This window comes from Sorex fumeus, unplaced genomic scaffold (assembly GCF_029834395.1).
Source record: "Sorex fumeus unplaced genomic scaffold, SorFum_2.1 ptg000006l, whole genome shotgun sequence".
NCBI classification, from domain to species: Eukaryota; Metazoa; Chordata; class Mammalia; order Eulipotyphla; family Soricidae; genus Sorex; species Sorex fumeus.
In genome coordinates, this window is record NW_026606063.1 from 11195134 (window position 1) to 11222669 (window position 27536).

Below are 27536 nucleotides of genomic sequence, written 5' to 3' on the forward strand. Positions count from 1 at the left end.
GAGGACAGCAGAGTCCTGGGACCGTCCCATCGGGTGTCCAACAGCTCACCGCGGACTACTGACTCCCTGCAGGGACCAGCCCAGAGCACAGGAGACACCTCTGGATTAAGAGCACATCTGGGGCCCTCATCCCGGAGACACATGTCAGGACCTTCCCAGCTCGGACCTCTACCTTATGAGTCTTGCCAGGGTCCCTCCTTAGAAGCTCTGCTGGGGGGACCAGGCAGAAATGGGCATGCTCCGGGCTCCAATGTTTGCCCCCCCACCAACTCCTCCCTGGCTTCCAGTGACACAACACCCACTTTTTTTTTTTTTTTTGCTTTTTGGGTTACACTCAGCGATGCTCAGGGGTTACTCCTGGCTCTGCACTCAGGAATTACTCCTGGCTGTGCTCGGGGGACTATATGGGATGCTGGGGGTAGAATCTGGGTTGGCCACATGCATAGCAAATGCCCTCCCCGCTATTCTATCACTTGGGCCCCAACACCCACATTTTTACCCATAGCTGCTAACTGCATCTCCCACTCTCTCAGCAGCTAGAACAGAGTCTGGCCAAGAGCACGTGCAAGGTTGGATGCCACTTCTGGACTGTTCCTCCCTCTCCACACCACCCTCTCATCCCAACCAAAGGGCTGGCGGGAGAGGAGGCCCCAGCACTGAGGACCCCAGGGCAGCAGCCCTGGACCTCGAGGCTCAGAGACCTGAGCTTCCGGCTCGAATGTGGGAGAGCTGTGACTGGCTACGCTGCCCACCCCTTGGGTGGGCTCAGTTCGGCGATACAGCCCTACTTCCACACCCCTCTCTGTAAATTCCACTCTACTGTTTTTTCTGTCTTTCTGTTTTTCACTCCTTCTCTTTTTGTTTTGGAGCTACCCCCAGAGATAATCAGGGGTTACTCCTGGCTCTGAACTCAGGAATCGCTCCTGGTGGTGCTCAGGGGACCATACGGGATGCTGGAGATTGAACCAGGGTCGGTCACGTGCAAGGCAAACGCGCTCCCTGCTGTGCTGTGGCTTGGGCCCCGTGCTTCACTCCCTTTCACGGCATCTCATTTCCTCCAAAAGTCCAGGTCCCCTCAGGCTTATGCTTCTCTAGGCCTGTTTTGGAATTTACCTATTTTTCTACTCAGACGATCTCTGGCTAAGGGCCCGGAACGCCTCTGTGCCAGGGCAAAGCTGACTGAGAGGCTCTGAGACAGTCCCCGGGCCCTGCTCAGGAAATACTGAAATGCGGTTTCAGGGAGGGCAGAGCCAGCCTCCACGGTGACCCTTTTTCCGTGCCCGCTGGTTCGCCACTGTGCCCTCAGGAAGCAGGGGCCTTCCTGTGGTTTGCCACAACTTTCTATTTCCTACCCAACTCTGACATCTGAAGGGACCAAATCAAGCATTTCGGCCTTGAACTGGACCACAGGAGAGTTGCCGGCTGACATGTCCCGCTCTTGCATCCCCAGGGAAGGGAGGAGCTGGGCTCCGTTCACTGCACACTGAGCGCCTGGGAGTCAGAACCCCGTGAACATAATACCAGTTCTACCCCATGACCCTGATGATTTCCAAGTGAAGCGTCAGAGTTTGAATTCCAGCCACATCCTGGAGAACTTCTCAGACCCTGGTGGCTAAGGGGGAGCCCATCTCTGGCCCCCAGCCCCGGGTTTCCCCATCACAGGGCTCAGCTCTATCCACGGGCTGGAGATGGCAGAACCCGGTCAGAGGGCCTGGGGCCAGCCCTGAAAAGGGAACTCAGCCATGGGGGGTGGGGAATGTGGGGTTCTGGGGAACCCAGAGGGGAGTTTCTGGGGAACCCAGAGGGGAGTTTCTGGGGAACCCAGAGGGGAGGGGCAAGTGCCTGAACCCCTATCCTGTCTCTTTAGGCAGGAATTAATCTTTTGCATTTGCCAAATCTTCATTGCTTTTACATCGATAAGGTGTAGGCAGGTAGATAGGGAAAGGCCCTTGGCAATGAAACTTGGATTAACAAAATTTCATGAAAGAATAATTCTAGGACTGATCCAACTTGTGCATACAGAAAACAGAGACCTGATAAGACCATCTGGCAGACCCTGAGGATATGGGCCTCCTCCCCATGAAGTTCCTCTTTTCAAAAACCCTTGGACTTCTCCCTTAAACTGATTAAAATGTGATCCAGCCCAAAGAAGACCATCACCACTCCCAACCACCCTGGTAACCTCCTTAGCAACGGGACTTTTACCTAGGAAGAAGCCCCACGTGGGGGCAGGTTGGAGAAACCCTATAAAGGCCACCTTGAACAAAGGAAGGGCGCGCAAATGCTGCCTGAGCTCCTGTGCTGCTTCTGCCCACGCGGCCGAGCACATGTGGGCTGTGTCGCCCGCATCTCCCCTCTTGAGATATGTACTTTCATGCTTTCGTGTCTAATGCTAGGATGTGTGTAGGGGCTCTCTCCTCCCTTGGAGAAGCCCGTGTTCTCTCTTGAGTACGTTACTCTCTCTCTCTCTCTCTCTCCCTCCACAACTTAAAAATCCTCCAAATAAAATCTATTTGTTTCACTGCTTGTCTACTGAAATTCCTTTCTGTGAGGCGAGACAAGGACCCAGTAACCCTGGGCCCCGGGTGGCAGAGGCGGGTGAGGAAAACATGACCGTCTTTCTCCTCCCCACTTCACATAAGTCAGCCGTGGGGCCCACCGACATCACATGTTGGTTTCCAGTTTCTCTGTTCCATAGGTCCGTTTGTCTTCATGATTCCACCCGGTTTTGGTTTTTTTTTTTTTTTTTTTTTTTTTGCTTTTTGGGTCATACCCGGCGATGCACAGGGATTACTCCTGGCTCTGCACTCAGGAATTACTCCTGGTGGTGCTCAGGGGACCATATGGGATGCTGGGGATCGAACCCGGGTCGGCCGCATGCAAGGCAAACGCCCTCCCCGCTGTGCTATCACTCCAGCTCCCCACCTGGTTTTCATTACAGTTGCTGTGTGTTTGTCTTGCTATGTAGTAGGCTAAATGCCCCCATGTGTATTGGTCTGTGATGCTTGGGGGCGAGGGGGTGCTCCAGCCCATAGGCAGGCGAGGTGATGGTGCTCTGGCCCGCCTCCTCCGTGAAGTACCCTGTGAAGTGGACTTGCCTCTATTTTGGGGATTGGTGGGGCTTCCCAAGTACTTGGGCTACTCTCAGGAGCACTTGGCAGCCAGGAGTGCAGGTTCAGTGCTCGGGTGCTCGGGTGCTCTGCTGCTGGGCTGTTGGATTACAAACCTAAGCATTTTTTTGGGGGGGGGGATCACACCCGACGATGCACAGAGGTTACTCCTGGCTCATGCATTCAGGAATTACTCCTGGGGGTGCTTGGGGGACCATATAGGATGCTGGAAATCAACCAGGGTCAGCCCCATACAAGGCAAGCGCCCTACCCACTGTACTATCACTCCAACCCCCAGTTCTAAGCATTTTAAGAAGCAATATTGGTTTGTCCTTGCTCTTCCTGCAGGGAAATTAGGTTTATTGAGTCACTTCCACCGCAGTGCTATAGAGGCACACCCAATTCCGTTAGGCATTTCCAATCCTCAGTGTTTATCTTTAAACTCTCCTTTGTGCTTCCCCTATCTGTTAATCATTAACATCCCCAAATCAGACCCTGTACCTTGTAAAGTCAAGTCCTTCTGAGGGCTCTGGATTTAGTATATGTAAGTGAAATATTGCTTTTCTTTTTTCCTTTATGTCCTTTGCATAGTTTATTTTAGAGCAATGTCCTTTCTGTAGAGACACAGGAAGACAGTTGATGCCATGCTTTTGTAATATGGGAGTTAATTGATTCCGAGTAATATTTACTTCTGGGCACCCAGCATATTTACTTGACTTCAGCCTCAGTTGCCCTTAGTTTCCAACTCCCCCAAAAGGAGTCTCTTGGCGAGGGACCTGGATGGATCCAGGACAACCCTCAAGCTACCCTGGCATTGAAAAGGGACAGGCCTAGAGCCATAAGAAGGATAATAAATTAAGATCACAGTCATGAACAAACTCTGTCATGACCCAAAAAGAAGAAACTGAATAAGGACCTTGCTGGGGTAAGGAAAGACTAACCTGGCCTGAGAACTATGGTCTGGGATATATATCGAGATGTCCCCAGGAAGAGCCAATCTTTAAGTTTAATATATCTCCTACTGTGCTCATACAAAATGACGAGAAATATTGTTAAGAAGTACACTTAACATGACTGTCTCAATAGATTACTAGCTAAGGAAAGGAGAAAGTGATATGCCCTTGGATGGAATTCCTCCTTTGGGCGGATCTCCTAGCAGGAATCTAGAGTGCTGAGTTTCCAGAGGAGATTTTGTCCCTGAGTTAATCTCCTAGAACTAAAGGAGGGGGTTCACATCTGTCCATTGCTATGATAATGTTCAACCACACCCACCCATCATCATTTATCTATAACTAAGCTGTGAGACTTGCATGAATGGTGACTGATTATTAGCCTGTGACACAATTCCTTAGGTTCGTTCCTTGCTGTCAGTGGGCCTGGGGAGGCGATTGTGGCCACTGAAAGCACCCACAGTTGAACTCCACACTGGGCCTCTTGGACCACATGGGGTGGTACTGGATGTGGGGCATTTCATGCTGTGGATGGGTCTCTGGGTCTTGTGAGCAAAAGTCCTGCACCCTTGACCCCTAACTCTCTCCTCTGCCCCCATGCATCATAATTAAAACTATCACCTTCTAGAAAGAACTAGAATCCCGGCCAGAGAGACTGTACAGGGCTTAAGACCTGCAGACCCCAGTTTTGTCTCTGGCACCACATACGGTCCCCTGAGCAACACCATAATTTCTCCTGAGCACAGAGCTAGAAACAGCCCCTAAGTACCGCCAGGGGGTGACCCACAAACAAACAAAAACAGCACAGCTGAACCTGCAGAGTGTGAGAAATGACACAATGCAAGTTTCCTCCGACGGAGTGCAAACAGGGAAAGACGCTTTTTCCATTGATCTAACACTTGTTGGCTATCTACAGACTTCAGGAGTGTCACTTGGTATATCTGTGTGTTGAGACTCACCGGGTCCCCCTCCGTGGCCCCAGGACCTCAAAAAGGCCTGTCTCCCCTTTCTGCACCCACCTCCACACTCCCTCCAGCGAACCCCAAATCTAGGGAAGCACCGCTGCTGTGGCCTCTGGCCATGCTCTCTGCCATATTTACTGACGCCCCCAACTGCTAACTATAGCTCCTTTCTTCTAAAATAGGGGGGATCCAGGGTCTAGAGCTACAGGACAGTGGGTAAGGCGCTTGCCTCGCATGTAGCCAGTCTGGGTTTGATCCCTGGCACTTCATATGGTCCCCAGCACTGCCAGGAGTAATTGAGTAACTGAGCATTGCCAGTGTGGCCCCCAAACAAAATAATAATAATAATAATAATTAATAATATAGGGAAGATCCTAATTTAGTTCTTCCTCAAGGCATGGAGCATCCATGGAGGGCTCCTCTTCCAGTGGGTCTCCTCAAATCTAAAGCACAAAACCAGCACCTGCTTTTACAGGACAGACACCCGCACTCGCCAGCACCCATACCAGTCGGCTCTCTTCTTTCTGTTTATAGCTCCTGCTCTGCTCTTCCTCACTCTCCTTCTTCCCATCTAAGTATTCGCCAAGGGCTTCTCTGTGATGGGAAAGAGGGAGAGAAAACGAAGTTATTCCGAATACTGCAATCCTGCACTTAATGACGGTGCTGTGTTTCATACTCTATACCGAGACATGTACCATAGGGAGGAAAATGAAATCGTAAAAAGGTAATAATAGAAAAGACCAGAGAGGGCTGGGAAGTGGGAAGACATGTGCCTTGCACACGGTCAATCCAAGTTGGATCCCCGGCACCCCATATGGTCCCCTGAGCCCTGCCAGGAGTGATCCCTGAGTGCAAACCAAGAGTAAACCCGAGTACCACCAGGCATGACCCCAAAACAAAGAAAAATTACAGAGAAATATAGGCAAGCACTCTTCCCTCTGGAAAGAGTTAATTTTTTTTAAAATCCTGAAATTAAAAAATTATACTCTTGGAAGCCAAGGGATAAATGGATAAAAGATATTTGACAAAATTCTGCTATTTATTTATTTATTTATTTATTTTTGCTTTTTGGGTCACACCCAGCGATGCACAGGGGTTACTCCTGGTTCATGCACTTAGGAATTACTCCTAGCCATGCTCAGGGGACCATATGGGATACTGGAAATCGAACCCAGGTCGGGCCACGTGCAAGGCAAACGCCCTACCCGCTGTGCTATCACTCCAGTCCCTCTGCTATTTGCTTTTAAAAAATCAGTGAAGAGTGATAGAAAATTTGATGGAGAGCAGGGCAGGGGGCAGGTGCAGAAGCAGTGCAGAGGGTAAAGACACTTAAAAACACATCCATGGGGGACTGCTTAGAAATGACAGGGGTAGGATGCTCGCTTTGCATGTGCCTGACCTGAAAATGTTTGATCTTTGACTTCCTGTATAATCCCCTGAGTCCAGAGAGGAGTGACCCCTGAGCACAGCCAGGTGTGGCCTCCCCAAAACCAAACAAAAGACGTTCGGCTTTACTAAGAAGCAAGACCTGGCGGAAAAGCCTAGAGGGGCCTTTCCTTCCCTCTCAGACAGGAAGGCGGGGGAGGCTGGTCACAAGTGTCCAGTGATTCCACCTCCCCTGGTGGCCAGGTGACATGGCACCACCTGTCCAAAAGCAGTTTTTCAAGGTGAATCAAAAACGTGGCTGGAGCGATAGCATAGCGGGTAGGGCGTTTGCCTTGCAAGCAGCCAACATGGTCGACCCGAGTTCGATTCCTCCGCCCCTCTCGGAGAGCCCAGCAAGCTACTGAGAGTATCTCGCTCGCGGCAGAACCGGCCAAGCTCCCTGTGGCATATTAGATATACCAAACACAGTAACAACCAAGTCTCACAATGGAGACATTACTGGGCCCGCTCGAGAAAATCGATGAACAATGGGAGGACAGTGACAATGACAGTGAATCAAAAACGTGAGGGGCTGAAGAGAATGCACACAGCTGACCCATTCCACCCCCCGGGGCCCCAGGTGGTCTTCTGAGCCCTGCCAGGATGATCCCTGAGCACAGAGCCAGGTGACCCCAAAAGAAAAAAAAAACTGTAACAGTAGCTTTGCTCCTCTGTGTCATCTACAAGCATCTGACCAAGACCACAAAGAAATATGCCAAGGAACGAATAGACAGAGACCATAAAGCGAGAGAGTCCACACCGCAGGCAGAGATGCGGGGCACTTCCCCAGGATGTGGAAACGCTCACCTTTGACCCTGCCAAGTTAGTGTCTTTCCAGTGCTCCTGGTTTGCCAGGAGGGAGCGCGGCAACGTCTCTGACAGTCTTAGTAAGATGTCCCTCCTCCAGAACGCCCCGCGTGGAATTTCTCAGGAAGATGTTCCAAGCTGGGCTCCTCAGATGAGTCTCCACTACCTTCATACCTTTCTGTAGATTTAGGTTCCAGTGTTTTTCTCTCAATACACATTATCAGGGATCCCTCCCGCATCTCTCTACCTGCAATATCCCCACTCTGAATCTAATCAAAGCTCCTTTTTTTTTAATCCTTTTGGTGATGCCACCTGGTTCTGTCTCTACGGGAAACAGTATGGAGATTTCTCAACAAAGTAAGACCAGAGCTGCCATATGAGCCAATAAGTCCACTTCTAGGCAATGACCCCCAAGAGTCCAAAAATTATATTTCAAAAGGATGTTTGCAGTCCTATGTTCATATCGGTGCTGCTCATAATAAACAAGATATGGAAACAACACAAGTTTCCAGGGACTGATGACCAGATAAAAGAACTCTGGCATATACACAGAATGAAAAGCTGCTCAGGTCTGAGAAAAGATGGAGTCCTGTAATTCGCCACGAGGTGGAAGGACCTGGAGTGTCCTACTGAGTGAAGTGAGCCGGGGGGGAGACAGACAGACGGACAGACGCAGAGTGATCTCTCGAGGGACATAAAGAAACACAGGAAGGGAGTAACAAGTGGCTAAAGAGAGTCTCAGAATTGGCCTACAGAACTGAGCCTAGCTAGGGGGTGCTAGGCTGGGGTGGAGGGGCGCTAAGACTCTGCAAGCGGATGTGGAGTTACAACACTGTATGCCTGAAACTCTAAATTTTTAAAATTTTATTTTTATAAAGTTGTTCACAGTAGTTTATTACTTCACTATTCCAACACCCATCCCAACACCATTACACCTTCCCACCACCATTATTTCTAATTTCACAACTACCACCCAAGCTTGACCTAAAGGCAGATCCTAGATCATTTATTTTGTATTGCTTGTTATGAATAATCTGCTAAAAGTGATCTAAAAAGGTTTCCTTAGAGGAAAGCTTGTGAAAATTGCTGTATCTTGCCTTGGAGCTCTTAAGCCCTTGTGTAAGAGATTACTAATATGTTGTTGCAGGTTGAGCCCTGTGTGCTTTTATATATAGATATATATTATACATGATCAAAATCAATTGCCTTCCACATTGCACACCATCAAATGTGGTCTGCTACTCTTGATACATCAGTGGCATAAAGTATGAAATGTCGTGAGGACAAAAATGTGGCCGCATCTTGCAGAAATTCTAAAATTTTAGATAGGGTGACAGAGCTGGAGTTAAATTTTTAACTGAATGGTGACTCTGGGGTCCAGAGGCATCTCTGCAGCTTGTCGCTCTCTTCTGAGATTTATGTGAATCTCTGGATCATGGCTGTTAATGAACTTATGTGGTGCCAGAGGCAGTTTTGGGGCATGACTGCCAGGCTCCTGGTAGAACAAGGAGATGGAGGGAGGTCACCCATTCCAGACTTTGTGTGAGTCAGCCACAAAACCCGCATACCTGAGTTTTCTAGCAGATTCACTCATGGATGAGCCTTGTCCAAGCCTGAAACTCTAATATTAACAGTATCATGGTGCTTAAATAATTTTTTTTATAAGAACAACTTTGGGCCACAGCAATAGTACAATGGATAGAGAGCTTGCCTAGCCTAGCATTCAGCTGGCACAGATTTGACCCCCAACATCCCATATGGTCCCCCAGAGCACCATGAGGCATAATCTCTCTGAGCACAGAGCCAGGAGTAATCTGAGCACTTCCAGATGTGATCCCCAAACAAACAAACAAACAAACAAAGACTCTTCTCCAACTAAGATCATGTTCCTAACTTCCAGGGCAGGGGGCGGGGGTGTGTGGTGGGGGGATGGACACCATTAAAAACAAACCATCACCAACAACAAGAAGTGCCTTCTCCTGATTTTTCATTCTCTTCCCTGTCTTTGCAGCCCTCAGTAAGTAAACCAGTTGTTTCATTTCTTTCGGAGACTGCAGAATGAAGCTTTATCACCACCCACTCACCAGCCCCTACCTCCCACTTTTTAGGACAAAGAGATAAATCCTTCAGCCTCCTCCTGCTTTCTGGAGTAAGGACCAGTTTCTGGTTGGACATTTCCTGGGGGGCCTGGTGGGGCTCAGCCTGGCCCCACGCTGCCCCTTCTCTCTCACTTTGGCTCCTTCTAACCTGCAGCCACCAAACCCCACTGCAGGAACTGCACCCCTGCACCCTGGAGGGCAGAAATGCAGGGTGTTGAGTGCCAACACATGATGGCTGGAGTTTGAAGGCTCTGAATCTCCCCCAAAATGTAATAGAGCTCATTAACAGGACTTAGGCTACTCTTTGAAATAATACTTTTATATATAAGGCCAAATAAAATAAACCTGAATTTCACCTAAAATCATTTTCTCTTGTATCACCACAGTGGCCGGGGTCCTTGGGTGGCATCCTTGGGTCCATACTGGGGTCCCTGGAACTCCTGGGACTTACTCATCAGGGCTAACTCCTGGTTCGGTGCTCAAACATCACTCCTGGAGACAACCGTGTGTAAGGCAAGGCCCTGCGCAGTAAGCTCTCTTCTTAGATTAGACTGTTGATGTTTAAGAACACACACAAGAGTGAATGGACAGTAGCGTGTTTGCCTTGCATACGGCTAATCTGGGTTTGATCCCTGGCATCTTATATGGTCCCTGAGCACTACTAGAGGCCCAATAAAACTGAGAGAAGGACACACATAAGCATTAGACCAGCCACTGTCTCCTCCTCTCCTGTGAACAAGGAGCTAATCAGGGAGTCTCACAGTCATGCAGCCAGCCACTGACACCCACAGGCTACAGGTCTGTGTTCTAAGGGCACAACAGACAAGGTTCAGAACTACCCCGTGTCCAGCTGGGTTGGAGCACATGCCCTGCATGCACAAGGCCCTGAGTTCAATCCCTGGTATGCGTGACCCCTGAGCACCTCCAGGTGTGACCCTGGTGTCTCCGCACGCTTCCAGGTCCATATCAACAGGTCCCAGATCACACAAGTAGCCTCCAGACACTCAAGCACAGCGGGGGAGATTCTCCTCCAACACAAGAACTGCTCCAGATGATGAAGTACATACCTTTCCCAGGAAAACCCTGACGTCAACAATAGCCCAGTCACTGAAACTGCATATGAACGGGCCAGAATGGTAGTACAGTGGGTAGGGCATTTGCCTCATACTCAGTCAACCACGGTTCAGTCCCGGGCATCACATATGGTCCTCTGAACCCTGCCAGGAGTGATCCCTGAGCACAGAGTCAGGAGTAAGCCCTAAGCACTACTGTGTGTGTGTGGGGGGGTGCGACTCCCCCCATCCCCCCAAAAATGATGCACATAAAGAAACTGACCTAGATCCCTCTGACACTGTTATTCTCATACTGCTCAGCCGAAAAGCCTTGCGGAGTCCAGTTTGGGGAATCTTTGCGAGAACTTTCCTCTTTTTATTTTTATTGCCCCCAAACATATTCAGACAATTCAAAGATACTGATCCACTGCTCTTTTATAATAATATTTTGGGTTGTTTTTTATTTAAGTTTACTAACAGGGAATCTGGCTGGAATCAGGGCTCAGGTTAAAGCAGCAACCTGTGCTTCACCCAGAGTTTGAAGGAGGCGCTTCACAGAACCTGCCAGCGCTTGGGGCAGAGCCGGAGGGCAGCCAACCAGGGGAGAGCGGGTCCCTGAACCAAAGAAAACAGCAGTAGGCAGGGATGAAGCAGACACAAAGTCAGGAGCCCGTGCCCAGTTCCTGGACCTCAGCCTGCTTTTAGAGACAGGAGAGACGGGGCAGTTCCCACGGAGGAAGTGCCTCCATCCCATGGTTTCTTTCTACAGCATCTGGAATTTCCACCCCCATCCCCCCAGCCCCTCGCTGCCTCCCCCAGAGTCACTGTGGTCATTGACTACACAATGCAGAGAAGGAGCCACCACACACGCTAGGACCCTGGATTGTCATGGAGACCAGAGGCCTGGGAAGCATAGACTCCCTCTAGAACAGGGCTGTCAGAGAAGGTGCCCTGGGAGCATTTTTTTTGAATGGATAACTGGAATTAATATCCTCAAAAATCAGAGCAGGGGCCGGAGCCTGTGTGATAGCACAGCGGGTAGGGCGTTTGCCTTGCACGTGGCCAACCTGGGTTTGATCCCCGGCATCCTATATGGTCCCCCAAGCACCGCCAGGAGTAATTCCTGAGTGCAGAGCCAGGAATAACCCCTAAGCATCGCTTGGTGTAACCCAAAAAGAAAAAAAAAATCAGAGCAACCCCAGGGGGCGTCTTTGCCCCCATGACAGGAAGACCAAGTAGAAACTTCTGGAAGGATACCACCAACCAGAAACCTTTGGCACTGCAGCCAGCGGGAGGGGTGGGGTTGCTGTGGGCCTTCAGGATGTCCAGGGTTCCAGAGAGTCACTCGTGGGTCAGCCCTGCACACTCTGGCTGCTCTGAGAGGCCCGTGCCGAGCCCCGACTCCGAGCACCTGGCCGAGCAGCAGCTGGGAAAGCAGAGAAGCTGGGCGAGCGTGTTGTCCCTAACGGCTGCCACGGAGCAGGGGCCACGAAGGCGCACGGTCTGTGCTAGAGCATCCTCATGGCGGGGGGAGGAGACCAAATGCATCACCCTCTACCCCAACCCAGAAAAAGGCCCCCGGAGATTCCTGTGCACATCATAACAACCCACGAAGCTCTCCCACTGCCAGCTGTGTTAACCCTCCCTGTCTCTATCGAAACCTGCTGACCCCCCAGGGCTGGCTGAGGGTCAGCCAACTACACCTGCAGGGTCAAATACAACCTGCACCCACAGTGTATATTAGAAGTCTGTGTCTCGGGGTCACTGGGCGTTTGCCTTGCACGTGGGGCAGACTAGGTTAATCCCTGGCATCCCATATGGTCCCCTGAGCATTGCTAGGTGTAAAACAAAAAGAAAAAAAAATTCTGTGTCCATACAAGGGCCTTTGTGTCCTCCACTGAGACTAAAAGTCTCACCCCAGCACCCCCTGCTCTCTGGATGGCTCACAGCAAAGGTTTATCCGACTCCCCGCCTCTTGTCTTTCTTGTTGATTATTTCGTTTTGGAGCCACTCTTGGTGGTGTTCGTGGGTTATTCCCAGCAAGTGCTCAGGGGTCAGGCTCGGGAGACCAGAGTGAGCCCGGAGCTCCAGCATACAAAGCCTGCACTCAGGCCCCCTAAGATGATTTTGGGATTTCCGTAATGGTAGGGGACCGGGGCAAGGGGGCAGAACACAGTGGAGCTTTACAGCAGTGAGACTTCCAGGCGACACCACGACGGTGTCATTGTACCGTATGCGTCGTTGTATAGGCAGACTTCTAAAGTTGTAGAATGGATTTCTAAAGTTGTAGAATGACTCCCTGGAGTCAGGGAGGCTCATCATGGGGACCAGAGCTTCTCAGCAGGGCTGCAGGTTGAGGGGACTGGCGGGGTTGGGTACACGCACCACGACTGTCTGCACTTTTTACTGAATTTTGCTGCCAACCTAAAACTTTTTTTGAAAAAAGGTTATTAGTTTAGTAGGAAAGATCAAAGGTAAAGACTTTTTAAAAAATATTTTTGAGGGGCTGGAGATAGTAAAGCAGGAACAAAGCTTACCTTGCACGTGACCAACCCAGGTTCGATCCTGGGTACCCTTTATGGTCCCCCAAACCCTAGCAGGAGTGATACACGAGCATAAAACCAAGCGTAATCCTTGCGTACTGCTAGGTGTGGCCTTCAGGGCCAAAATGATAATAAAATTAAAGTTTTGGAGGCACCCCAGCAGTGCTCAGGGCTACTCCCGGCTCTGCATGACCCTTGGAAGAGTGGGGAGGACCACGTGTGGCAGGGGTTGAATCCAGGCCTCCTGCATTCAGAGCCTTTGCTCACTGAGTATCTCTCAGCCCTCAGAGACTAGCTTGTGCCACGGAATCCTTCCCTCACACAGAATAGGGTGATGGCCACCAGACAGAGCCCAAGGACCGTGCAGGCCCTCCCCAGAGTTCCTAAGTGGCCTGTACGGAAAGGCTGGCCAAGCCCTGAGGAACCTGGAGGGGGTGGGAGTTGGGGGGAGGAGCCCAGGGCGGGCAGGGATGGACTCCGGGAGTTTGAATAACACCTCTGAAACCAGTGGCTTGCTGCACCTCTAAAGGGTTTGGGGGTCATGCTCAGTGACACCAAATACAAATAGCCATAGACTGCCATGTGTCCCTGTCACAAAGAAGGCCACCTTGTATCCCACTGGCCACTTCAGTCCCAAGAGGGTGTCGGAGCACACTTGGGATCATGGTGCCTTCTTACTGGCATCCCGAGACCCCTGTGAGTGGGGCATTGAGCTCTGGCCCCTTGGGCCACCTGATCCCACAAACACCCCTGGTGGAAAAGACACTTGGTGGAGTTTACCATCAGCCCCAGTAGAGAATCAAAGCAGCTGGTCCGCAAGGCGGGGGCAAGGCCAGCACCTCTGGCAAAGGATCAGATACTGCTTCTCTGTGCCACACCTAGCAGTGCTCAGGCTTCCTCCTGGCTCTGTGCTCAGGATCACTCCTGGAACGGTTCAGGGAACCACATGCAGTGCTGGAGATCAAACCAGGGTAACCACCTGCGAAGAATATGCCTTAACCCTGTACTCTCTCTCAAGCCCGAGAACCAGACACAGAAAAGCCAGTAGGGCAGCCAGCCCGCGCGCCCTGTGGGAAGGGACCAGGCAGACAATGACACGTGGTACCCAGTTGCTCCCACAGATGCCAGATCACAGCTGTTCTCCCTCAGAAGCCGCTCCTAGAACATTCCAGATCATAGGTGCCCCTCAGAAGCTGGCTTCTAGAACATCCCAGATCCAGAGGTCAGGTACGCCATGGCTATCCAGGATAAGATGGGAAAGAGCCCAAAACATAGGTAGCTTGTCCCAATCCGCACATCCCACTGAACCCCTCATGATCAAGATCCCCAGACAACCAACTATAGGAAAAAGAAACAGCCAGCTCTCTAGGTGGGGGGTGGGGCGTGTTAGGAGCGTATGCTGCAGCCAGGCCAGGGAAAGGCCTTGACAGGAGAGGAAATACCTTCCCAGTGGCAGAGCCCCGGGTGTCATACCAACATGTGCTTCTCGGGTAACGGAAAGTGGGAGCTTTGGGCCTGGACTCACACACGATTCGCCATCTGGTCCAAGGGTCCCACTTCACGGCAAAGAGGTTGCAGAGGCAGGGCAGGCCTCCAGCGCAGGGCACCCCACATAGGGGACTGCCCAGTGTTGCAATGACCCAGAGGCTGAAATGTGGTTTGGAGCCTCTCTTGAGAAAAGGTGACTTGTCCCCCATGCAACCACTGCCACGCGGCCCCCCTGGCATTCTCTGTCTCCCCAACTCTCTCTGCCAGGCCAGAGGTCCGAGGTGGGTGGCAAGGCGGGAGTGATGTGCACCTTTTCGAGGGCACACGGCACTTGTTCATCCCGCTGAACAAGTGACCGCTGCCACCTAGGTCACTTGGTGTCCTTTGCCTGCCGCCGTCTTGGCAGGCAGCTGAGGTCGATGGGCAAAAGTATAGCAGAGCCCTGGGACACCCCCATCCCGGCCCCGCCCCAATGGCAGTCCCCTGGGTCAGTGAGTGGGCAAGCCACCGAGACAGCGGCGACCGCGGAATGGACTTGCAGACGGAAGGTGGCCCGCAGGAGAGGGGACGGGAAGACCTGGGACAGGTCACCGGGTGCCCAAAGCACCGCTGTGTCCTCTGTGGCCTCCGGGCGCGCGGGAGGTCCCAGTACCCAGCGTTTGGGGGAATCCCCGGCGCCCCGACCCCGCTCACCGCCGCCGGGCTTCCAGGCGCGCCGCGATGCGGAGCCGCCGCGCCTGGATCCGCTCCTGCATGAAGTCGGAGTTGACCGAGGGCCCGAGAATCCCGCTGGTGAGGCGCTCCTCATCCTTCTCCTGCAGGTCCCCCAGGGGCCCCTGAGGATTCATAGCTGCACCCTCGGCTGCCCGGAGCTGGGCGGGGACCCCACGCCTGCGGCCGCGCCGTTGCTACCAACAAGCGGTTGCTAGGGCGGGTTGCGCGCGCAGCCCAGGCCCCGCCCCCGGCTTGCAGGCCAGTCCGGGGTCGGGTCTCCTCTAGCCCCCGAAAAGGCACCGTCGGGTAGGAGACGGCGAGAATGATAGAGCGGGCTGACTCATTCATGCATTCATCGACGAACTGGTCCCCAGATGATGGGCGTCGGCTCAGTGGGAGCCCCCGAGACCCTCCGTGCTGGTGCACGTCGGTGCTGGAGCCCCTCGGCCGGACCTGAGCATCTGGGGGCACACCGGATTCAGTCTTTTCCTGGGAGGTTCACGCTGAGCCTGTTGCCTCTTCGGAAGGTTTGAACTTAGCGTAATGCATCCTTCCACTCGAGGCCAATTAAGTTGGGAGTCCCCGCTTGAATGTGGAAGCACCCCGCTAGCAACAAACGCACATACAGAGATGGTACAGCGGGTGCTTCTTGCCTTGCACGCAGCTGACTCAGGTTCAATCCTCAGCACCCCACATGGTCCCCCGAGCACTGCCAGGAGTGATTCCTGAGCATCGCAGGATATGGCCCCAAAACCAAGAAACAGAAGTGCACATCCAAGTATATCAGTGTGTCTTCTGTAACCGACTCTGTAGGTTGGAAGCCTGAGCAGGCCATGAGCGCCTGCAGCCCAGCCCCTTCAGGAACAGGGATGAGGCGTGGAGAGGCCCTGGGGTCCATCTCCAGCACCACCTCCCATGCAGAGTTTGATGTCAGCTTCTTCACTCTAGGGCACCCCCAATGCCACGACTCTGGTGCACTAAGAGGGCAGGCCCTTGACAAAGCGCTGTAACTGTGCAAGGGGACCAAGGGAAGGGAAGGGAATTTTTTTTAAGAAAGAAATCAAGGACGAGGGGTTGAGGTGGGCTGAGCTCTCGCACAGATGTTAAGGCACTTGCATAGTTTATGGCCAACCCTGTTCAAATCCCTGAGGCCACGTCTGGTCCCCCTGAATACCACCCAGGCTCACTCCTGAGCACAGAATCAGGAACAGCCCTGAGCATCATGGTGTGTAGCCCCCAAATCAAAATAAAGTAAAACTGGCCAGGGGTAAACCCCAGTTCAATCCCTAATACCACATACTGTACCCCAGCACCTCCAGGTGTAGTAAAAACAAAACAAAAACCAACAAAAAAGACAAGGGGGAGAAGAGGCAGACAAGGGCGTACCAGAGCTGGGGTGATGGAGGTTCTCATGCACTTTGGTGGTGGTGAAAGTTTGTAACTTTGTCCATCAGGACCATGGCATTTGGGATGGTGAGATGCACAGGGGTTAAGGCACCTGGCTGCCATGTGGCCAAACCAGGTTCAATTCCCAGCACTCTGGGTTCCTGATCCCTGCCAGGAGTGATCCCTGAGCAGAGGGTCAGGAGTAAGCCCGGAGCACTGCTGGGTGTGACTCAATTACCCCAAAGATGCGGGGGGGGGGGACCATTTCCCAGGAATGTGCCCCACTGGCAGCAGGGAAGTCCTGAGAAAGTGCCAGAACTCTGCCCAAGCCTGTCCTGCAGTCCTGGCTTCCAACAGCTCCTAGGCACAATGAACCCCAAGGATACAAGCCCTACACCAAAAATTAAACAAGCCTTTGTTCAAGAGCCACCCGAGGCAAGGCGGCATTCCGTGTGAAGTGGCAGAGATCAGATGGGTAACCTCTGTCCCATCAGTCGCCTGGGACTTTGCCTCAGGTTCCCAGGTTGGCTCGTGGGTCTCAGGGCCCAGCACCAAATTTCTCTTCTGCTTAATAATCTGTAGTGGTTCCTCGGGGGCTGGGAGGTGTGAGATAAGGTTCAGATAGGGCCTGGCAGATCCTGGCCTGGTCTCCATCGCCCTCTGTGAGAAAGAAGACACATCCAAGGGAGTTGCGTGTCCGTGGTGGGGAGGTGCCATGAGAAGTCGGTGGGAATAAGTTGTGGCAACAAAGGGTAGAGACGGTGAGAGCGCGAAGGTGCCCTAAAAGTCCAGGTGTGTGATTAGCGGCAGACACCGCCCGGCTGCTCCCGGGGGCTGGGCTAAGACTGCTCAGCTCTCCTCAGAGCGGAGATGAAATGCTGAGCTCGGCTATAATTACAGGCCCCCAGACAGCACGCAGATAGCATTTGGCGCCTAGAAATCCCCCTGGCCTGGGTCCTAGCCAGAGTCCCACCTCACCACCTGCCCAAAGCGGGACACTGGCTGTGTAGATGTTGGGGGAAGGGGCTGGCTAAGGTTTGGGGGTGTAAGGCCCACTGAACAGTCTCCCAGAACCACCAGGACTGACCTCCAGCCCCGTCAAACTTCTTTTGGTGGGGCAGACAGGCAGTGCTTGGGGAACCGTGTCTGGGTCTTCTGCGTGCAAGGCAAATGCTCTGCCACTGAGGCTGATTCCTGGCCCAAAGTTTATCTTCTCATCTGAGGCACAACCCTCTGAGAATTCTGGGAGCACCTCCTTATGTGGTATCGGGAGCAGCAGCATTAAGGAGGTGCAGGAGTGACCCCGACAGTGCTCGGTGGGGACCAGGGTTGGCTACACACAAAGCAAGTGCTTTACCTCCTGTTCTCTCTATAGTCCCACACACTTGGCAGTGCTCTGGCATTACTCCTGGCTCTGTGCTCAGAGATCACTCCTGGTGGGGATCAAGGGGTCCATAGGTGATGCCGGGATTGAGCATGGGTCAGTGACAGTCAGTCATGTGCTAGGAAGGATGCAAGGCCAGCACCTTCACCGGGTCCTCCCTCCCTCCCTCCCTCCTACAATGTTTCTGCAGGAAATGTGAGCAGAGAAGAGGGAGCAGGACAAATGACACCTCTGGGGGACACAAGTTCTCTATAAGGGTCATCCAGCCCCAAGCACAGTCCCCTTGTGCCATGTCACATTCACAGAAGGGAGGGAACAACAGCTGGGTAACTAAGATGCTGGCAGGCAGGAAATCAAGGGCAGAAAAAATTCAAATATGAGGTATTTCTTGCCTCTCCTTAAAGTCATCTACAGAAAATCCATTTGGGTCCAAATCCGAAGTGCTGGAGCACACTGGCCGTGAGCCCCGGGTTCAACCCCTAGCACTACATGGTTCCCTAAGCACCATGAGGAACATCCCCGTCCCCAAACACACAAAGCCCCCAACACTCATTTGCTAGAGCTGTGGGACCAACTCTGATGTAAAATAGTTTATTAATGCTCTCATCGGAGACAATGTTCAGTGAGTTTCCTGGGAGCTCAGGATAACTCTGGCTTAGCAGGAGCATGCGTGGATTTCCTGGGATGTTTGCAGAACTGGCCTGAAGAAGTAACATCAGACATTCACATGCTTCTGATGCAAACCACCATTTTACAAGCTAGTTTCAGCGCGCCCCGTTCTGCTGCTTAGTATGCAATTCTCGGGAGTCAAGAGCCTCAGATCACGGAGATGAATCATCACCTGCCTAGGATTCTGCCTTTTTTTTTTTTTTGCTTTTTGGATCACACCTGGTGATGCTCAGGGGTTATTTCTGGCTCTGTACTCAGGAATTACTCCTGAGAGTGCTCAGGGGACCATATGGGGTGCTGGGAATCGAACCCAGGTTGACCGTGTGCAAGGCAAATGCCCTACCTGTGTACTATAGCTCTGGCTTGGATTCTGCCTTTTGAAACAAGTCAGGGGATTATAAACACCTGGGGGAGCAGGGGGCCAAAGCAATGGTGCACATGGCTGACCTGGGTTCCATCTCTGACATCCCATATGGTCCCCTGAGCCCAGATGAAGTAATTCATGAGTGCAGAGCCAGAAGTAATGCCTTATCATCGTCAGGTGTTGTCCCATCCCCCAAGCACATCCCCCAAACATGACAAAAACAAAACAGAACACAAGGCCCGAGATGGAGTTTTATGGTACCTTGGCATACATGAAACCGCTGGAGACTTAGCACGGCATTCCAAGACAGTTTCTAACATTCAGTAACTTGACATTTATTTTTCTCTCCAAGTTGCCTCTGCATCCCCATCAACCCAGGAAAAAACATCAGACAGCGATGAAAAGGATTGAAAAATCATTTACTCTTTACTTTTATTACAATAAATAGTTACCAATAATAGAATGAAACAGTTTGAAATTGAAACCCACTGCATGACTTTAGGGATTCACTGCAGCAGAAATAAACATAAATCCCATAGCAAGAACAGTCAGGCCTTGATTCTTGGGGCTGGTGATGAAACAGTGCCGTGACCAAGAGTGTGCAACTAGAACTGTGCTCCGTGCAGACCTCACGGCATTTCCCACATTCTAGTGAGACTTAAAACAAGCTGTGAAACCCAGTTTTTGTAAGAGTTGGAACCCCAAGCCCTGAGCCAAGCCCCAGAGCACAAGTGTCCCACAGCGTAGCAGGAATGGGGCCCATCAAGCTTCAGACCAGGCCCGGAGGATGGGCCAAGTTTCTTGGAACCTTTTTGGCTCATACAACCCCTGGACGCAAGGGAGATGGCAAGTGACTGCTTTCAGAGACTTTCTGGGGAACTGAGATGAACTGAATGGAAGAAACACTGGCTCCAGCCCAGGGAGAGACTTGAGAGTTCGGGGCTACACGCAGGCGAAATCAGCATGAAGAGCCGAATGAGGGCTGAGCATGTCACTGGTAACTGAAGGAAGAGTTGACTGCATATATACAAGAGTATCTCTCACACACCACAGGCACAGAAGAGGCAAGTGAGTCTCCACACCACACACAGCCAGAGCACAGAAACACTCCATCATGCCTATGATCACGGCACCCCTGGACAGGCTCATGCTCAGTGAGACTGCCTGAAAGAGAAAGCAAGGTTTTGGCTCTTTGTAAGTCGCCTTCCTCTGGCCTCTTTTCTACTCGTACTCAACGTACTTCAGTAGCTGGAGTGATGGTGTCCCGGGGTTCCTGAGAAAGGATGAAATCGGCCCTTTGTATCCCAGGCCTGCAGGAAGCAAACTCCAACAGGGCTTGGCTAAAGAATACCTACTTCGGCTTAGTCACAGGGCAGGACCCCCATCCTTCTCGCCATCCTTCAATCTAATCTGTGAGCTGGGTGAGAAAGGTAAGGCAGGTAGACAGAGTGTACCAGGTCATTTTTATTTTGTTTGGGGGCTGCACCCAGCAGTACTCAGGGGTCACCCCAGCTCTGCACTCAAGAATCACTCCTGTTGGTGCTTGGGGGACCATATGGGATGCCAGGGGCCAAACTCACGTCAGCTGCATGCAAGGCAAGTGCCCTTCCCATTGTACTGTTTCTGGCCCCTATCCAGGTAATTATTTACTCTGTTCCTCATGGTACCACCAGAGAAAGTGCTACTTAAAAAAATAAAAAGGAAAGAAAAGAAAAGAGGATGGGATTTGGTGGTCAATACTGAATTCTGCTTTCTTGGCACGTCTCCGAATGAACAAATCCCTGCCAGCCAGCTCTTTGTTTCCTGAACAGCTGCTCTGATGATATTTTTTTTCAAACAAAATAATCTGCCAAAAATGTTAATATTGCAGGCAGTCTTAATTAGTCATTTTCAAGCTAGAAGGTACCTGTGATTCAGACACTGACACTCCAGCACTCCCTGACCTTGCAAAGTTCAGAAAGGTCAGACTATGTGGCCTTAGCCACCCCAAGAACTCATTGACAGGGTCCTGGTCACGAAATTACTCTTTAGAAGTAAAAAGGACCTGTCAAGAATATCGAAATCTAGAATTCATGATAAATTACATCTGCTTTGATTTAAAAAAAAAAGTGAGTTTATCCACAGCAATTACTTGAGAGAAGACCCCGCTAGACCCATGCCAGGGGATTCCATCTCCACCAGCCTGTGTGCTGGCAATACTGACTCCGACTTTGGTGGGACTTGGGCGTCTCTGGCTACCCTCTGATTGACAGCATCACCAGAATGGAGATCAACTCTCTAAGGCAATGCGAATGGACCATGGCAGAACTGACAATCCTGCTGTCATGTCCATTTTTCCTAGACCATCTGTTCCTATGCCACTTTCAAAGTCTGAGAGCCCAGCCTTTTCAACTAAAAGGCAAGCAAGGGTCACTAACAGAAGGACTCCTCTTCCCAGTCTAAACAGGAACGCATCACAGGGCCCCTGCTTAAAAACCGGGGCCAGAGTGATAGTACAGCGGGTAGGGCTTTTGCCTTGCACGCAGATGACCTGGGTTCAATCCTTGGCATCCCATATGGTCCTCCAAGCACTGCCAGGAGTAATTCCTGAGTGCAGAGCCAGGAGTAACCCCTAAACATCTCTGGGTTTGACCTCCCCCCCCCCCCAAAAAAAAGCAAAGCCAAAAGAGCAAGATGCCATTCTCACTCACATAATTGTTTGTTAAAAAACAAAGTATGTTACTAGTCACACAGGTTCAAAGTAAGGTTACGTTTATTTTTGCACTGTAGAAACACTGGAAAATGAATCCATAAGTCTCATTCCCAGGGCTCTACCCAAGGAAGAATCAAGAGTAGTGCCACTTTCTCTGGGAAAGTTAGACAACCGTGATTTGCCGTAGGTTCTAAAATAACTGTCAATGGCAGTCACTTGCACCAGTGCTGAGAGGAAAAGGACAACACGCAAGTCATATGGGTTACCTAAAAAAAGGAAAACCGGAAATTTAAGCTGCCAAAAAAAGTCCAGAGAATCATTTTCTATTTCAGTGATGAAGTTCACACAATCTGACTGTTAGAACTGTCACTTTACACACATCAGTGCTCACATACAGCATACTAATTCAAATTCCTCCTGGAAGATTCTAGAGCTAGCAGCAAAACGATTAAGGTTATTCCCCCATGGGGCGTTCAAAAATGAAACCGACATGCTGCCTTACAAAGATGCTGCAGAGGACAGAGGAAATTCTAGTCTGACACCACAATTTCTCACAGCAGAGAGCAAAGTAAAGACCACTTGGAACGTGGCCCCTCACACAAAGGTCTCGCCGTCTCTTTTGGCTTACTTGGGAACCCACAGTTAAGCATGTTCATCCTGGAGGTGAACTTTGTTCCCTCTGGCCCCTGCCCAGTCCTGGACTAGTCAGGAGATCCCGGTGATTAGATGTGGCAAGAGTCTGGAGCAAAACAACGCCAAGTGGGTAGCCTCTGGCCTAGGTAGGACCTAGTTCAAAGAACAGCTGGTGCGGAAGGCAGACTTAGGAACACACTTTTCTGGTTAAAATATAAAGGGGGAAGCAATCTTTGATTCAGATACCTTAGGATCATCCTTTTAATTCTTCCTATGTTAGCGAATCAAAATCTGTTTGGGGCCACGAGGTTGTTCTGAATAAATGACTGTCAAAGACGCAGAAGTTTCTGCATTCACAAGCACTGACACCAGGGAATTCCATCTCCCCTTGCAAGTGAATGCTTGGCCTGTTTTTCATCTTAGCATATTCCCCCTGATGGATGCCCAGGTTGCTGGTCAGGACCAATACTCCGTGGGTATCTATTCAGGATGTGGGCAACTCTAGACAGTCATCTTCTCAGAAACTCTTACTAGGATAAATGACATGATAGACTAAAACATCCCAGACCATAACAGGCCCCTACTTTGAAAGTTATTTTTAATCACTCGCTTCCCCATTGCTCCTCTTCCTGTCCAGTGGTACTGGGAATCAAACCCAGGGCCTGTGCCCTTCTGCTGACCTACAGCTCCGGACCCTTAAAGTTATTCTCACTGTGGCATTAAAATACAAAAAGACAAAACAAAACTTTTTTTTAATTTGGAAATGATTCATTCCATTACCCTGAACTGTAAAATTCATAGGACCAGAGAGACAGCTCAGTGGGGTGGAGCACACACTTTGCTTGCAGGAGGCCCAGGTTCAATCCCTGTCATTGATGGTCCCCTGAGCACCACCAGGAGTAACCCCCAAGCACCCAGCTGGGAGCAGGCCCTCAGCACCTCCAGGGGTGGTCCAAAACCAAACCCCAAAAAAAAAAATAGAGAGAGAGAGAAGAAAAGAAAGAAGAAGGACTAAAACTAGAGAACATCTATTATGCAACACTGAAGGAATGACAATTTGAATTGTGGCAATATGGCATTGCAGTAAAATCAGGAGTCATATTAAAGAATTGTGAAAGGCAGCATTAACATACTTTTTAGCTATTTTTAGATTTTGCTTTTTCAAAATCAAGTAGAGGGGGATTTTTTTCTGACAAGCACGAAAGGACATTTTCCAAACTGTAACCTGAAAAACAACTTGTCACTGGGCTGGGCACCTCTGGTCAGCAGAGACACAGAGCTGGCTTAGGGCACTTGACTCTGTACGTAGAGCAAACCAGCACTGACCCAGTCTGCCACCATTCCCCAAAATGCAGCACTGTGTCTGCTGGGAGGGACCAGTGGCTACAGACTCAGTCCCAAATTCCAAATGGAAGCCGGACACATGTCAGACTTTGGAAACCTTAGGGTCGCTCCCTGACAGAGCTCTGTGGGTGAGCCCCGGCAGCCGCAGAGCCCTGTCAGATGCACTACCCGACCACATAATGACCAGGAGGAAGACATGCACCACGGGCACTCTGCACGCACAAGCCCACGTACGGTCAAACGGAGTTCACTGCTCCATTTCCTTTAACTTTCTTTCATCCAAGGTGTCCAAAAGAAAGATCACTGGAAGCAAAGAAGCCATTGACAATGAGGAAGCATGAAACACTTTTCAGATAAATCTAATGCAACAGAAAGAGAACAGAAACACATTCTGAGGTAATATAGTCCCTGAATTACAGACCATGACCCGATACCAGTAAAGAGTATTTGGGGGGTGGCTTATTAGGCCCCATCCAGGGGTGCTCAGGGCTTACTCCTGGCTCAGGGATCCCTCCTGGTGAGCTCAGAAGACCACATTGGGTGCAGGGGATCAAACCTGGGTGGGCCCCACGCAAGACAAAGTCCTACCCACTGTAAGCTCTGACCCAAAAATAATTTTTGCTTTTTAACTCTGTTTTCCAAGATGAAGAAAGCCTGGGGTCCAAAGTTCATTTTATAAATATTTATCAATTCTTTTCTTCTATAACATAGATTAATCTCATTTTTGCATACAAGGTTCACAAAAACAATAAAATTATTCACTTAGAAACCTTAAAATAAAATTTGTCCTTATACCAAATTAACACTTTATCCAACTCAATTTTATAGGTAATAAGAACAGGTACACAAACAAAAAATAGTTACCTTCAATTAACTGTTTCATTCTCAGACTGTCAACATGGCAACTGATTAATAAACAAAAAATCATTACCCAGTTTTTCTGTATCAATTTCTCACTTAATTCCAATGGTCACTTTTGTTTTCAGAAAGTCACCTCAACTTTATGAGCAATTTTTTAAAATGAATACAGAATCATGAGTTAGTTCCTTGACTCATTTCCAATAACCTGAATGACAATGATTAGAATGTACAAGTGAAAAAAAGACAAAAACAAAAAAACCTGAAGTATCAATTACAGTTATTTTTACAAAGCAGCACATGGAAATTCAAGGAATACATTATAATTAAAGTTAACAATAGTCATAGATTAAATAATGATTATGAATTTAATTACATTATCAACAGAATGGTGCCTATTATATCCAAGTGCAATCCGTCCAAAAACACAAAATAAAGGGTTTAAGATACACTCTTCATTCAAGCACAAACTTCATTCAGTGGAAAATAAAAAGGAAACCGGCATGTTAAATTTTCTACCACCAAACTAAAGATAAAAAAGAGATAGAAAATAATAGAAAATATCCACACTCGTGAAAAAGGTACAATCTATAAAACAATCACATTAAAGTCAAAGGAAATTGTATGTCAGTAAACCTCAGGAGTTACTGCCGGTCATATTAAAGGGCACCCCAGTGAGTAAGGCAGAGTTAGCGGAAACGCTCCCGAGTGGGAAAGCTGTGAGAGAGGATTTCTTCTGACGTCTTTATCCTGTATAAAGTAAAAACAACATCTCCTGCACAAAAAGAGAGGAGGGAGGAAGGGGCAACTTGAACCAGAAAACTAATTTTGTAGTGAGGCTCATGGTCGTAATTTCATAGTTAGTCATGAGATTCCTAACTGCATTAAATTTGATTCTAAGGAGGCTTCTATGTGTCTTGTACGAGGAATCACTGCAAGACAGGGAGGAAGGAGTCCATGCATTCGGGTAAGGAGAGTTCACAGGCACCAAATCTCAGTGACCCGCAGCTGAGGGGGGAAATGCCGATTTAAACAATGAACATGCCAGTGGGTGAGCTACAAGGATAGTCCATTCTCTACTAAGTCTCAAGAGACTTTTTTTAAATTAAGCTATTTATCAAGAACTTTTCCATAACAAAGAGAGCCAGGGTACCAGAGATCTATTAGCTCTCTTAACACAGGAGGACAAAAGGCATTTCCATGGGAAAGAGAAATCAGTATTTGGCAACTGAACATTGTTCCATGTCATTTGGCATCTCTGGCTGAAGGTAACTCCCTCTTTTCCCGATACTGGATTTGGGATCCTGAAAGCTTTCACGGCTGAAGGCCTGCCACCAAGTACCAAATGTGAAAACATACTGCGGTTTTCTGAAGAGTACCAATCTTAGTAAACCAATTTGTGGATTAACCAAAAAAAAGTTTCTTAAAAGCATCTTTACCCCTCTATCAACCAAAACATTCTGGATTCAAGCTAAAATCACTCGGAACACTTTGCCGGCCTAAATTATACTTAACTAAATTGTCACGTGGTTTTACAAAAAGTAACGTCAGCTGGAAGTGAGAAGGCCCAAGATTCCGTGTGATCTATCAACTTTATCATTCCTGCTGGCCAGGTACCACACATGCCGAGTTCCCACGTCTGTCGAGCAGATGCATTTCGAGTTCGATGGTGATGGAGGAAATATTTACAACCCTCTTATTTACAGTACTTCTTTCTGCAGATTACAGGCCAATATTCTTTTCTTCCATTTCTAGTCAATCTGAGTTTGGCTTCTTCAACGAGAAGGGGTAAATATGAAAATGGTTGCTCAGCTGATTTACCTGTAGAAAACCAGAACAGAGGAAAGTGACAAACAAGCACCTCATCATTTTGAAAAGCACACAGCTTCCTTTGTTTCCCCTATGGAGACAACAATTTAAGAAAATCGTCAGAAATGAAGAGTTTTTTTCTGGACCAGGAAAGCTGCAGAGTTAGACGGTTAGATAAGAGTCTACAACCACCCCCAAGAGCTAAAAATTCTATCTGAGTCAGCCTCTGTCCCAAACCAAGTCTTCTCGGAGCCCTGGAGACAAACACATTCACCAAGATTCTGAAAGGATTCTAAGATTAGCAAACAAAATACCAGATCAAATATCTACTAGAGTCGAGTCAATATTCAGCTTCTCCTAACACTTCCAGATAGTCCTCTCCAGACTAGCGCATTTTGGTAGGTTTATACCCCGCTAGTTATTCCAAGTAGGTTGGCACGAAGTTGGTTATGTGCCAGTTAACGAATCTTGTTTATTTAACATTTCTTTCTAAATCTTGGTTTCCACATATAAAAATAATAACAACAACAAAAAACATGCTCCTGGGACTTTTTTCAATTAGCTTATGTCTCTATTTTTCAGTTTTCTTAGTTATAAAAATGTACTACCTTTGTAATTTAAAGAAAAAGGCCTGTTTTAGTGTATCTACGTATGGTTTTGTAAAAGGCATCATTCGCCATGCTGTGAAACTGCAGACGCAAATTCAATATAGTATTCTAAACCGGTAGAAGTCAATAATTATTTCAGAAATAAAAGAAGTACTTTAATCTGATGCTGGAGCGATAGCACAGCGGGTAGGGCATTTGCCTTGCACGTGGCTGACATGGGCGACCCGAATTCGATTCCTCTGCCCCTCTCGGAGAGCCCGGCAAGCTACCCATGACGTATTCGATATGCCAAACACAGTAACAAGTCTCACAACGTTACTGGACCCGCTCGAGCAAATTGATGAACAACGGGAGGACAGTGACAGTGACTTTAATCTGATGAAATTTGGGCATCACATGCTATGCATCATCTATATAATCATCCCACACAGCCATGGGGGAGGGGGAACAGGAAGAGAGAAGCAAACCAAAAACATCCCAAAATCCTGGACAAAGGAACATGCTTCTAAAGGGTAAATCAGTTTTAAAAATTAAAAATTAAATCAGTTATAAAAATTTACTGGTAACTATGTTCTACTTCCTGCACGTGACTGATAAAATGTCAAGCCCAAGAGTTCATTGTAAAGCATGGAATACTAA

General features: G+C 49.4%; 2 protein-coding genes across 2 annotated transcripts in view; both read right to left on the reverse strand.

The window, feature by feature from the left end:
* The window catches only part of DRC1 (dynein regulatory complex subunit 1), a 41508-nt gene extending 26224 nt beyond the window's left edge, over window positions 1-15284 (reverse strand). Inside the window, exons 1-2 of the mRNA XM_056125955.1 lie at window positions 15130-15284; window positions 5529-5616 (exon numbers count right to left, since the gene is read on the reverse strand). Coding sequence (XP_055981930.1) covers window positions 5529-5616; window positions 15130-15284 — 243 coding nt within the window. The remainder of the gene's footprint in view (window positions 1-5528; window positions 5617-15129) is intronic.
* A 4071-nt stretch (window positions 15285-19355) lies between these two features.
* Window positions 19356-27536, reverse strand: part of SELENOI (selenoprotein I) — a 46768-nt gene continuing 38587 nt past the window's right edge. Inside the window, exon 10 of the mRNA XM_056124087.1 lies at window positions 19356-26301. Coding sequence (XP_055980062.1) covers window positions 26203-26301 — 99 coding nt within the window. The 3' untranslated portion in view covers window positions 19356-26202. The remainder of the gene's footprint in view (window positions 26302-27536) is intronic.